The sequence below is a fragment of the Hyla sarda genome, chromosome 5, assembly GCF_029499605.1.
Source record: "Hyla sarda isolate aHylSar1 chromosome 5, aHylSar1.hap1, whole genome shotgun sequence".
Taxonomy (NCBI): domain Eukaryota; kingdom Metazoa; phylum Chordata; class Amphibia; order Anura; family Hylidae; genus Hyla; species Hyla sarda.
Genome location: NC_079193.1, coordinates 112,125,252 through 112,139,715, shown reverse-complemented (window position 1 = coordinate 112,139,715; position 14,464 = coordinate 112,125,252). Strand labels below are relative to the sequence as shown.

Here is a 14,464-nt window from a genome sequence, read left to right as displayed (position 1 = left end):
CTAGGCGCTTACCAGAGAAAGAGAGAGAGAGACCGCAAACGCCCGGCGCAAAGATAATAACATGACCGGTGATAATGGTGCCCGCTCTGAACCCCCCTCGCAAATGCGAGCACAAGGGGAAGAGAGCGGGTAAACAAAAGTGAGGAGAAACTGTGCTCTGGACGCATTGACACATGATGCGGCCGGAGCCGAAGCCGATGCATATGTGAGAGCGGGGAAGGGAGAAGTCGGCAGCCACGGCTGCTGAGGAAAAAGAACTGCAAGTGTTTAAAGGGGTTGTGCACTGCCCTGCAGTTCGGACCTCCGCTCACAGCGTCCGGAAGTTCATTACTCCGAACGCTGTGTGCGGGCTTCCGTGTTCGCAGCCGCCGGGCGTGACGTCACGCCCCGCCCCTTCCTGATGTCTCGCCCGCCCCCTCTACCAAAGTCTATGGGAAGGGGGCGTGACATCACGAAGGGGGCGGGCGAGACGTCATGCCCGGCGGCTGCGAACACGGAAGCCCGCACACAACGTTCGGAGTAATGAACTTCTGGACGCTGTGAGCGGAGCTCCGAACTGCAGGGCAGCGCACAACCCCTTTAAGCGTTGTCCTACACCACTGACAAAAAACCCTTGGCCCCAGACCAGTTCCTGTGGTAGGACCTCGGGACAGTAAGAAAAAAGGTGGGTTAAAAGACCCACCTCATTGAAAAAGGTCCCCACATCCTTAGGCAATAATAAAGGAGTGTGCCCAAAACAGGGGGTCTCCAGAGGTTGAAAGTCCCTAAAACCTGTAAGAAAAGTGGGGGAAAATACTCACCTCATTCAGAAGAACTTACCCAATGAAGTCTTCAGTCAGCTTTTAGTCACCTGCATCATGCCGGGCTGTAACAGCGACATGAGCAGGGAAAAGTGGGGGACCCGGACCCATGAGGTAAAACCCCAGGTGCTGACCGTTCGTGAGAGGGGGTTGACAGTACATCCACGATGCAACAGTGAACGCTATGTTCCTGAGTCCCCACCTAAAAACAGGATCTGTCCCTAATCTGGAAAATAAAAAAATGTTTGACCAGGTCTGGCAAACCCCGGACCAGCATCTGTCTCCTGCAGACACTAAGCTAAAAACTGATTACCTCAGGGCTCTGTAGGCGGGTATATCCTGCTGGGAGGAGCAGACCTTTTTGGTTTCCATAGTGTCAAGTCTCCTAGCAACAACAGCATATACCCAAAGACTGTGTCCCCCAATGGAGCTGTTATGGTTCATAACTTTACACTTTATTCACACGTACAGTATTCTGTGCAGATTTGATGCGCAGGATTTTCTGCTGCAGTTTTCAATGTAAACTGAATGACTGAACACAGCTTGAAATCCTGCGCATCAAATCTGTGCAGAATCCTGTTCGTGTGAATGGACCCTTAAGGGACACGCTAAGCCAGCTCTTTACACACCCATCCCTGTGATTTCTTTAACTATTTCAGTAACTCACCTCTCTTGCATGCAAGGCCTTTTTTAAAATAATAGCTTCCGTTACTTGACATTTCCGTTACTTGACACTAGTTGAGCAAAATCACAGTAAAACATGACTTTGTAAATTGCAGCTAAACTTTTTTTTTTGCCAACTAGGAGGCGATGGACCTTTGAGAAATAGGAAGGCAGAAAGAAATCAGTCTGAATGAGGGGTGGAAGATTAGCCCTCACACAGTCTCTAGGAGACTGTGTGAGGGCTAATTTTTTGTGTGTGTGTTTGTTTAGTTTTTATCTGTACTGTGTCTTTTTGATCATGCTAATTTGATTAAAACTTTTTTTTTTATTTACTTTTGTTTATGCCATTCACTGAATAAATAACATTAAACCTTTGCGACAATGCCGCTTGCAGCAATATTAAACATGTTATTTTTAAACAAATGGAAAAAGGGAGTGGCGATTAGAATAACATTTAACTTTTAATTAGCAATCATTTGCTTGCTTACATACACCAATGCCGTGTTGCCGTTACACACACCAATGGACACGTGTTGAAATTTGAGATCAGCACTTTACTAGTACAGTGACCCCCCCCGACCTACGATGGCTCAGACATATGATGAAATCGACATACGATGGCTTCTCAGAGGCATCAGAGAAATCGACATACGATGCTTTTTTATGTCGGGGCCATCGCATTAAGTGCTATCCGGCAGCGCCAAATGCTTAAGCTGCTGCCGGATAGCAGCTTAATGTTCCCTGTGTGGTGCGGTAAGTACTACTTACCCCTCCACGATGCTCCGGGGTGCCCTCCGGGTCCAGCACTGGTCTTCCGGTGTCTTCTCGGCCCTCTCCGATGACGTCAATACGCTGCTGCGCACGTCATCCAATAGGAATGGCGTACGCAGCGGTGTAATGACGTCGCTAAGCAGGCCCAGTAAGGCCTTGCGGAAGAAAGCAGAGGACCGGAGAAGACAGCAGAGGACCGGAGAAGACAGCGGAGGACCCGAGAAGACAGCGGAGGACCCGAGAAGACAGCGGAGGACCCGAGAAGACAGCGGAGGACCCGAGAAGACAGCGGAGGACCCGAGAAGACAGCGGAGGACCCGAGAAGACAGCGGAGGACCCGAGAAGACAGCGGAGGACCGGAGAAGACAGCGGAGGACCGGAGAAGACAGCGGAGGACCGGAGAAGACAGCGGAGGACCGGAGAAGACAGCGGAGAGCCCAGCGGAGGCCCGGGGACACCATCTCGAGCGGCGGGGACAGGTGAGTACAGCTTCCTATACTTTACATTGCACGAATCCCTCAACATACGATGGATTCGACAAACGATGGCTCGTTTGGAACGAATTATCATCGTATGTTGAGGGACCACTTTACAGCCTGTCTATGGCAGATGGTTCCAACTGCCTTAGTAACCGATACTAAGGGGTGCAGATTGGGACCCTGACAGGGGTGCTACCTGTCAAAATTGCCCTTTACCTGCCACAGGTACTAATTACTGCAGTGTCTCAGGATTGGACTGAAGGCTGATCCCCGCAGTTAAAGGAGAGTGTCAGCTGTACTATACACTCCGCACCTGCCACATATGGAATTGGTTCCTCAGCTTTCTCTGTATGCAGTGAAAGCTCCCATATAAAAGGAGTATTATTTAGTAGTCACTAAAAAGGTTAAGTCTATCTGGTTGGGCTCTTGAATTTATTTTGGCATCTTATTTGGGTCTGAATTTAAGTATCTGGTCTGAGGATCATCTTTTATTCCCTTCCCTTCATCTTTATACACACCCCTATATGTTTTAATATCATAAGTATATTAATTGGGGAATATTGGCCTATAACCTTAGGCTCTATAAACAGGGATATGCTTTAAAATAATCTTCGTCACAGCTTGTTACCTGCATGTACACTATAACTATGTAGTTTGTGTTTTTGTTTGCGTTTCAAAAGGGGATGTACTCCATGTTAATGCTTTCATTAGTAGGTAGAAGCCAGGTAGTTAAGTTCAAAATGTATAGTGTGAGACACATATGCATATTTCATCTTTTACTGTATTTTCTTTAACTGTACAATTAAGTCTCTTTGCTGTTCTTGCTAGAAATCTATGAACAAATGGATGGGGAGAAAAAAAAGGAGGGGAATGGTAACACCCAATTGTCTAATTATACATTTCTAGAATGAATAACAAAGGAATGGCACAATGCAAGTTATGAAAGCACATGCTCAAAATTTTTCTCACGGAGAATGCAAGTATTATTTAACCCCTTGGGGACGGAGACCATTATGACCCTCTGGACGGGAGCATTTATTTTTCAAATCTGACCTATCGCTTTATGCATTAATAACTCTGGGATGCTTTTACTTATAAAATTTGATTCCGAGATTGTTTTTTTGTGACATATTCTACTTTATGTTCGTGGTAAATTTTCGTTGAAACTTGCATCATTTATTGGTGAAAAATTCAAAAATGTCAGGAAAAATTTGAATATTTAGCATTTTTCTAAATTTGTGGCTTTTTGCCTGTAAGGAAAAAGGGACATGTCAAATAAATTACATATTGATTCACATATACAATATGTTAACTTTATGTTTGCATCATAAAGTTGACATGTTTTAACTTTTTGAAGACATCAGAGGGCTTCAAAGTATAACAGCAATTTTGCGATTTTTCACGAAAATTTCAAAATCTGACTTTTTCAGGGACCAGTTACTTTAGAAGTTAATTTGAGGGTCTTTATGTTGGAAATCCCCTATGATGGACCCCATTATGAAAACTGCACCCCTCAAAGTATTCAAAATTACATTCAGAAAGTTTGTTAATCCTTTAAGTGTTTCACAGGAATAGCAGTAATATTTTTTAATTATTCCCTATTAAATTTAATATTAAAAAAAAGGTATTTCCATCACTTTTTTGGATGGCTAAAAAAAAAAAAGTCCAAAAAAAGAATAAAAACCACCTGACTTCTATGGGAGAAAAATGCCACGATTTCAGGGGGGGGGGGGGGGAAACACCATAGTCTCAACATGCTGCGATTTTGAAAAACTACCAAGGAACAGGAAAACGCCAAAGAGGAGTGAAAAAACATTTTGCATTTTCCTATTGACTATTCTCCTATATTTTTACGAAAAAAAAGCAGTCCGATGCATGTGTGTGGGGTACAACTCTATGTGCACTGCATGTAAACAGAAGGGATATCTGCGCAATGAAAATATTCCTGTGTATAACTGCACTGAAGGAGGAGGCTAGTAAAAACATGACAGTGCTAAAACCTGTTTAAAAAAAAAAAAAAAATCTCTCTATTTTTTTTTTTTTGCTGTACCCACCCATTCCTGAAATATAGGGGTTTGACTATTTGGTTGAATATCTATACTTTTCACTGCATGGTAAGGTACAGAATAGGGTCTACAAAATAGGGTATGAAATTATATAAATTGAAATTAAAATATGCTAAAAAATTATCTTTAAAAAAGGAAAAAAATACTCTAACCCCTTACATGTAGCTGTATCCTTCTCTAGCAGATTAACCTGTTACAATCAGCTATAGCCTCCTCCTTTAGCTGTGCTGCATATTACAAAGGGAAATCTTATTGCATGGCTGATGAACAGTATACAGCATGACAAAGTAAGGGATCATTGTTGTAAGCAAGGAAAACTTCTGCCTGATTTGCCCATTGGGATTCCGTAGTAAGCAGCTCATCCAGAATGGCACATAAACGCGAGCTGAAAACCGTAGTGACAGCTCACCCTGATCAGGCTTCACACCTATGCCCGGACCCGCCAGTCTTGCCTCCAGCTTCAATGCAGAGCAATATACAAGAAGAACGTCCAGCATACAGGTTGAAGTGAAAAGCAGGGTATTTCTTTATTGTGAAACTTGCATTTACATGATAAAAACCCTGACGCGTTTCAAGCTTTCACGCTTAGTCACAGAGTCATATCAATGCGAGCTGTGGCAAGCAGGTTTGATGTGCCTGTCAGCATAGTGTCCAGAGCATGGAGGTGCTACCAGAAGACAGGCCAGTATATCAGGAGACGAGGAAGAGGAAGTAGGAGGGCAACAACCTAGCAGCAGGACCATTACCTCTGCCTTTGTGCAAGGAAGCGCAGAAGGAGCACTGCCAGAGTGCTGCAAAATGACCTCCAGCAGGCCACAAATGTGCATGTGTCCACTCAAATGGTCAGAAACAGACTCCATGAGGGTGGTATGAGGGCCCGATGTCCACAGGTGGGGGTTGTGCTTACAGCTTAACACCGTGCACGACGTTTGGCATTTGCCAGAGAACACCTAGATTGACAAATTCGCCACTGGCTCCCTCTGCTCTTCACAGATGATAGCAGGTTCACACTGAGCACGTGACAGAGTCTAAAGATGCCGTGGAGAACATTCTGCTGCCTGCAACATCTTCTAGCATGACCGGTTTTGGCTGTGGGTCAGTAATGGTGCGGGGTGTAATTTCTTTGGGGGGCCGCACAGCCCTCCATGTGCTTGCCAGAGGTAGTCTGACTGCCATTAGGTACTGAGATGAGATCCTCAGACCCCTTGTGAGACCATATGCTGGTGCGGTTGGCCCTGGGTTCCACCTAATGCAAGACAATAATAGACCTCATGTGGCTGGAGTGTGTCAGCAGTTCCTGCAAGAGAAAGGCATTGATGCTATGCACTGGCCTGCCTGTTCCCCCAGACCTGAATTCGATTGAGCACATCTGGGAGATCATCCACCAACGCCACGTTGCACCACAGATTGTCCAGGAGTTGGCGGATGCTTTAGTCCAGGTCTGGGAGGACATCCCTCAGGAGACCATCCACCACCTCATCAGGAGCATGCCCAGGCATTGTAGGGAGGTCATACAGGCACGTGGAGTCCACACACACTACTGAGCCTCATTTTGACTTGTTTTAAGGACATTACATCAAAGTTAGATCAGCCTGCAGTGTGGTTTTCCACTTTGATGTTGAGTGTGACTCCATATCCAGACCTCCATGGGTTGATATATTTGATTTCCATTGATTATTTTTGTGTGATTTTGTTGTCAGCACATTCAACTATGTAAAGACAAAAGTATTTCATACGATTACTTCATTCATTCAGATCTGGGATGTGTTCTCTTAGTGTTTGTTCCCTTTATTTTTTTGAGCAGTGTATGTACACTTTGGGTTATTAGGAAGGTACAGTATGTAAATTTTAAAAAGAAAAATGCTTCAAAAGATCACAGGGCGCACACTTACTTTAAAGATCCAGACAATCTGGGCTGCTGAAGGAGTTTTTCTGCATGGTTTAGGGACATAAGGTTATCACCTAAAGCCAAAGCAACATAGGAACTACAGGCAAGTACAGAACACCTGTGGAGGGAAAAAAAAAAAAACACTCTAAAAAGTCAACTGAAATAAGCATTCCACAAAACAAATGGTTGAGAAAGAGGTTAAGAAATGATTGCACAAGCAAGTAAAAATGTATGTATGTTTGCAATATTACCTAAAACTAAATGACTGTTAGAACATATCTTCTCCTTAGGCTCCCCAAAAAACAAGCTTATTTCAAGCACATTTTGTTGTCCCTGCCGGGTCAAAGGTCTGATGCCCTGAACTGATAGTAGTCAGGTCAGATCATAAGACTTGTGGTCAGACTGGTACTTACATCCGTAATACAGACCACAAAATGCGCTGGAAATACGCTCATCTGTGGGGAGATCTAAAGAGGATGTATTCCTTTACAAAGTAAAGGAAGCTTTAAAAGGGGTTGTCCACAAGTACTCTCCTGTCTGATCTGACATGAGATATGGAGAGACAACTTCACACTGGATGACATAGTTACCTGGACAACAACAACATATTTACTAAGGTTTACACACACAATGTGGTGGATTTGAGCTGAGGAAAACCCGACAGATCAGAGCAGGTGTACAGGTTGAAGAATGAACATGCTTTTTCTTCAAGCAGAATGGAATTCAGCATCTGAATTCCGCTAGCAGAATTTCCGCAGTGTGAACAGGACAGCGGAATTAATTGTGAATTAATTTGGAGCCGAGAATTCAAGAGGAATTATTCAAGTAAATTCCTCTTGAATTACTCAGTGTAAACGCACCCAAATGCTTAAAGTGACAGTGGTCAGATTTGCAAAAAACGCTCTGGTCCTTAACTCCGGAATGCTTTTACAGTGGGGATCAAAAGTTTGGGCAACCCAGTTAAAAATTTTTATTAATGTGCATACAGAAGCCAAGAAGAGATTGAGAAATCTCCAAAAAGCATCAAATTACAGATAAGACATTCTTATAATATGTCAACAAAAGTTAGATTTTATTTCCATCATTTACACTTTCAAAATAACAGAAAACAAAAAAATGGTATCTGCAAAAGTTTGGGCACCCTGCAGAATTTATAGCATGCACTGCCCCCTTTGCAAAGCTGAGACCTGCCAGTGTCATGGTTTGTTCTCAATCATCATCTGGGAAGACCAGGTGATGTCAATCTCAAAAGGTTTTAAAATGCCCAGACTCATCTGACCTTGCCCAAACAATCAGCACCATGGGTTCTTTTAAGCAGTTGTCTAGAAATCTGAAACTGAAAATAGTTGACCCTCACAAAGCTGGAGAAGGCTATGAGAAGATAGCAAAATGTTTTCAGATGTCAACATCCTCTGTTCGGAATGTAATTAAGAAATGGCAGTCATCAGGAACAGTGGAAGTTAAAGCAAGATCTGGCAGACCAAGAAAAATATCAGACAGAACAGCTCGCAGGATTGTGAGAAAAACTATTCAAAACCCACGTTTGACTGCACAATCCCTCCAGAAAGATCTGGCAGACACTGGAGTTGTGGTACACTATTCCACAATAAAGAGATACTTGTACAGATATGGTCTTCATGGAAAAGTCATCAGAAGAAAACCTCTTCTAAATCCTCCCCACAAAAATCAGCATTTGAACTTTGCAAATGAACAATAGACAAGCCTGATGCATTTTGGAAACAAGTTCTGTGGACCGATGAGGTTGTGTCCTAACTCAGTGTTTCACAACCAGTGTGCCTCCAGCTGTTGCATAACTACAACTCCCAGAATGTATGGTCTGTCATTGCATGCTGGGAGTTGTAGTTTTCAACAGCTGGAGGTTTGCCATTCTCCACCCATCCATCCATGTGAATGTACAGGGTACATTCACACGGGCGGGTTTACACAGAGTTTTCTGTTGCAATTTTGAGATGCGGCAAACTTTCCACGGCAGCTCAAACTCCTAGCGAGAAACTCACTGTAAACCCCCCACGCGTGTGAATGTACCCTAAAAACACTACACAAAATAAAAAGGTAAAAAACACTACATATACACATACCCCAACACAGTCTCTCCCCCCCCCCCCCCCAATAAAAAAAATAAAGTATGTCTTGTATGGAACGGTTTCCAAAACGAAGACTCCAGCTGTTGAAAGACAACAACTCCCAGTATTGCCGGACAGCCACTGACTGTCAAGACATGCTGGGAGTTTTGCAACAACTGGAGACACCCTGTTTGGGAAGCACTGCCGTATGGTATTTTTGTGGCGGATGCAAATCCCCAATTTAGGCCTCAAATGCGCATGGGGCTCTCTCGCTTTGGAGCCCTGTCGTATTTCAAGGCAACAGTTTAGGGCCACATATGGGGTATTACCGTACTCAGGAGGAATTGTGTTACAAATTTTTTTGGGGGGGGGGCTTTTTCTCCTTAAGAAAAGGTAAAGTTGGGGTCTACACTAGCATGTTAGTTTAAAGAAAAATTATTTTTTTACACTAACATGCTGGTGTTGCCCCATACTTTTAATTTTCCCAAGCAGTAAAAGGAAAAAAGACCCTCCAAAATATTTAACGCAATTTCTCCTGAGTACGGAAATACCCCATATGTGAAAGTAAAATGCTCTGAGGGCACACAACAGGGCTCTGGAGTGAGCGCACCATGTACATTTGAGGTCTAAATTGGTGATTTGCACAGGGGCGGCTGCAGTCAGGCTAAGATATGGGCTCAAACGCAATTGTATTACAAGCTGCTGGAAATGGCCTAACAATGTTGCTGTTTGTTCATACTTGCTGTTGTGTATTGGCATAAATTTAACAGTTTAAATATTCTTACAAAGATGAGATTGCATAGTGGTGTTGGTAGTAGAAATAGCAGATGTCTAGTATGCAAAAGGAAAAAACAAACACAAAAAGTAATGGTCAAATGTGCACTTATCTTGTCCAAAAAGCCTACCTGTAATGTTCTTCAGACAAATAACTATTGTGCTGCACTGTAGTCGTTTGTCTCAATTACTTTCATTTCAAATTCAGTGCCTAAATCCTGGAATGGGTTACAGTCTTCCCTGTTACACTCTGCTAAAAAATATTATACGCTAGGACAAAGGTTGTTGCACTTGATGGGAAGCTCTGACTCACAGCACAGAGAAATTTGCAGAAGGGAGCATTAATTTACGGCCCCTAATTCAAGGATTTAATCTCCAAATTTAAAAAGTACCTGTCATGTGCTTGAAAAATGTTATAATCTCCCAGTTCACTTCTCCCATCATGAGAAACCAGCCGCTGCTTTTATTTTTATTTCATAGTTTTCTACCTTGATATTGTTCTGTATTTTCTGCTCAGTCTAACAGAGCTCCACGTACTGGAAAGAGGCGTTGCCCAGCAGGCATGAGGTAATTTGAAGCTCTGCTGGGGAAAGCTTCCTCCCTCACTCTGGCTCAGCTCTTAGCTTTGAACTCTAAAGTGACAGCTCTGCCCAGCAGCTTTAAAATGGAGGTGAAATATTCAGCACTATGCACTGAAGGCATCATGACTCTACAGTCTAGCTCAGCTCAAAGGTAAAAAGATGGCTGAAATTTTCGACTCTATACACTGTGCTAAGCTGAGGTCCCACCTGCATTTCCTGACTTTTGTCTCTGCCAGGCTGCTGCAGGAGACAATTTGCAAGTAGGACTGCAATCAGAACCAGAATGAGGAACCCTGGGGGCCAAACTTTTAGGGGTTAATTTAGCACAAAGTTACAACATTTTCTTTAGTATATTAGAAAGGTATTTTAAATAGGCTAATCTAATATACCGTAAAAAAAATTTATACAAATGACCGGTACCATTTATAGGGAACATGTAGTTATTTCTAAAAATGCTATGTAGTGTGGTATGTAGATATTGTTTGGAAGGAATGAACACATACTTTATGTTGTTTCCCCCCACTTAGTTCCAGAGTTATGAGGCGTTTTATTTCCATCTGACAGATCCCTGAATCCGTAAGAAGGGCATGTATTATAACGATGTGCTGTAGGTATGGATCGGCTTATCGGGGCCAGAGGAGTGAATTACATCAATTTTTAGAAATGACCACAAGATTTTAAAGGTGTGGGCAGTTTTTAAAAAAAGGGCATTTATTTATAAACACAATGCATTGTAGGCGGTCAGCTTTAAAGAGGCACCGTCATTATGAAAAACGTTTTATATTTTGTAGTACTACTGATAAGATGACTTTTTTCAATATACAAAAAATTTTTTATGAAAATAGCCGCCACTAGGGGGGTCATCTATCTTTATGCAGACAGACTAATCTGTATTTTGCAGCATACATGATACCGGCCGTAAAGTGTGTTGGTATTCTGTATAGGAGATCACCATTGTACCACTACAGCCTTCAGATGTTCCTAAGCTACAACTCCCATGATGGGAGTTGAAGTTTTGCAACAGCTGGGGATACAATCTTTGTAAAACTTTGTTTTAGAGCTGTGTATTCTCTAGCTGTGTGCCTCCAGCTCTTGCAAAACTACATAAAAAGGATGTGTGGGCATGTTCTGGGAGTTGTAGTTTTGCAACAGGTAAAAGGTAACACTGCTCTAACACAGTGATTTACAAACACTGCAGCTCCAACTCTTGCAAAACTACAACTCCCAGCATGCTTGAACAGCCAAAGCTTTCTCTGACTCCTGGATGACAAAAATGCTGATCTGACATTCAGGAGTCTGCGAAAGCTGAATTACACACATAATGAGAGCTATGTTGATTAGCATCCAGCTTTACTAGGAACATATACAAAATGTATGCATAAAAACTGCTGTGCAATGATTTGCAGATTGCCAGGCTGCTCCCAGACTCAGAAAAGATGAGTCATCCACAGTGAGGGAGAGAGACAGACACGCCCCCTTTATAAGGCAAGAGGAATAAGCAGGTGAGCAACATATAAATGCTATTTGTTAGCGTTATATAGGTCCTAGACACATACAAATTGTGTGCACATGATCAGGATTAGGTACTGAGTAACATATCACTTTTTTGGCACTGTGATAGGTACGCTTTAAGTCCTGAAGAACAAACCTTCTACCAGACAGTAACAAGATATCATTACCTGACTAAAAGAGTTGCAGAATGTAAAGCAAAGGATCAGTAACTAAAGAGTGATCACAGTGTTCAATAGTCATGTGTGATTGCTGGTTACATTCTTTTGCTGCAGTAAGTAAAGCTGGGTTGTTTTAGATGCTGCAGGCTTTAATGAACTTGATATTTAAAAAACAAATAAAATAAAAAGAATTAACACATGCTAGGCAATAACTAGCAGCTCATTCACATGAGCGGTTTTGATTTATTGAACATGTGGGAATAAAACAAAAAGGCGTTCAGGTTTTAGTATGACTAACCAGAATCACACAAGTTGTTCAAGTTAACAAGACCACATAAAGTTTACTTTTCTCTTCCCACAGAAAATTTTCCCATGAGAAACAAAAAGTGCATCTAGCTTTAAGTTTTCACTTAGACATTTTAGGGTCTCTCAGGCCATTTTAGCACTACAATACTGTGGACTAATCTGTGTATAACTTTATTATAAATTGTTATTATTATGTACAAATATGTCAGAAACCAGGAGTGGTAATAGATTAAAGTATGTTGAGGGGAACGTATAAGATGCTTGTCTGACAGGTGCCAGTCATTCCAGAGCCCGGATGTCATGGAATAACTGGGGGGGGGGTGAGAGTGAGCCCTAAACTGACTAAAACATCTCTCCCTGCGTACTTGCCCATCCATCCCAAACTATGGATTGAAAACTGGGCGCCGGTCCCTTCCTGCGCTAAAGTACAGTGGCACAAAAACACATAATATACATAGTCTGTCACAGACCAGAACAGAAACCGAAAACTGAAAGACAACCAGATATATCAGACAGAATACAAATAGTAACTGGGCAAAATATAAACAGGCAAACATAGCAGAATATAGTGAAGTAACAAACAGTTCATAAACCGGATATCAGATAAACAGCAAACATGATAAAATGAACAAGACTAGGCATGATATAAGTATACAGCAGAATCCAGGAGATGAAGGGGATAAACAGAAGAACTGAGAGCCAAAACCCTAAACTGAACAGGTAACATAAAACATGGTTCACAAACAGGTACAAGTACAAAGGACAAAGATCAGATCAACCAAACAGGATATAAATATAGGACTGTTCACACAGAGACAGAACATACAAACTGGACTCCCCACTCCACTATAGGAGTAGCCATTAATAATAAAGCCAAATAGGCTACTGGCCAGTGGACACACTTCACCGTGTGGACAAAATGCTGACCCAGTAGGAAACGGAAATATAATACATGAAACACTAGACCAGAACCAGATGAGTCTGAATAGACTCCAGAATACCGAAGAATATAACATACAGAGCTCAGGGTACCAGCTAGACTCAGACAGAGTGTGAACACAGAGCAGAACGAACAAACAATTCTAAAACCGGTCTAATGTAACAGACTAAAATACAAGGAGCATGCTATATAACCATGGCTAAAAACCCAGATAAAAAGACAAGATAAATACAAGGTAAATTCTCAAGTAGACATAGACAGAATATTGCACAGACAGACATAGTGGCATTAAACTAACAGACATCATAGTATTGCACTTCATAACCAGCACCAGAATGCAGGAGAACTCTGGCTAAATAACTCAACCCCAGTTCTCATTCGTTCAGAACATTAAACTATTCCCCAGGTAGAATAGCAAACTGCTCTGAACAAACAAGTGTGTGAATACACACAAACAGAAAAATACAAAAACAAATAAATGGATATTACACCTGATTGGTAGCTCTGAAACCTACCAAAAGTCCTCTGGGTCCACCATGATGAATCTGCTTGGAAAAGTCTTATGCTCAGTGATTTAACAGATCAGTCTGTTGATCTATATAAGCAATCAAACAATCCCCTAGAGGGCCTTAAAAATTTAAAACCTTTTCCCATTGTTTTAAAGAAATCAAAACAAAAAAATTACATATATTTGGTATCGCTACATGCAGAAATGTCCAATCCATTACAATATAACAGTAAAGGGGTTATCCAGGAATCGAAACAGATTTTCTTCCAAAGACCGCTCCGTCTGTCTGCCTCCCGTTTGGGTGTGGTTCTGTAGCTCAATTCCATTGAAGTGAATGTAGCCAAGTTGTAATACCACACCCAAGTGGAGACAGACAGGGAGCGATCTTTGAAAGAAATTAGGTCTGTTATTAATTGTTTTTAACCAGGTGAACCCGTATTTGTTTTTGGAAAAGTTTTCTGTATGTGTTATAGATGTGCACACTTGTGTCTAAACCCATCCTAAAGCCACTTAGCTTAAAGGGTTACTCCACTCCCCAGCGTCCGGAACATTGAGTTCCTCAACGCTGTGTGCGGGCTTCCTTGCTCATGTCTGCCCCCTTGTGACGTCACGGCCTGCCCCCTCAATGAAAGTCTATGGGAAGGGGTGCGACGGCAATCATGCCCCCTCCAATAGATTTGCACTGAGGGAGCGGGATGTGATGTCACATGACGGGGTGTGACGTCAAAAGGGGGCGGGCGTGAACACGGAAGCCCGCAAACAGCATTCAGGAACTCAATGTTCCGGACGCTGGGGAGCGGAGTAACCCTTTAATACAATAAAAACAGCACTGACTCACAACCCTGCTGATTGTATAACATTATATATATATTATATTTTTTGGAGATGAAGCAATTGTTTGTGGGGAGGACATGGTGGATGTAGGAGAATGCCA

General features: G+C 42.3%; 1 protein-coding gene across 5 annotated transcripts in view; it reads right to left on the bottom strand.

Annotated features, from left to right (window-relative positions):
- The window catches only part of CNOT10 (CCR4-NOT transcription complex subunit 10), a 129,463-nt gene that overhangs the window by 35,674 nt on the left and 79,325 nt on the right, over positions 1-14,464 (bottom strand). For 4 of the 5 annotated variants that reach the window (XM_056520109.1, XM_056520112.1, XM_056520111.1 and 1 more), the window contains exon 15: positions 6,672-6,785. The exons of the other annotated variant lie outside the window; for it this stretch is intronic. In XM_056520109.1, coding sequence (XP_056376084.1) covers positions 6,672-6,785 — 114 coding nt within the window. The remainder of the gene's footprint in view (positions 1-6,671; positions 6,786-14,464) is intronic. 5 annotated transcript variants of the gene reach the window in all.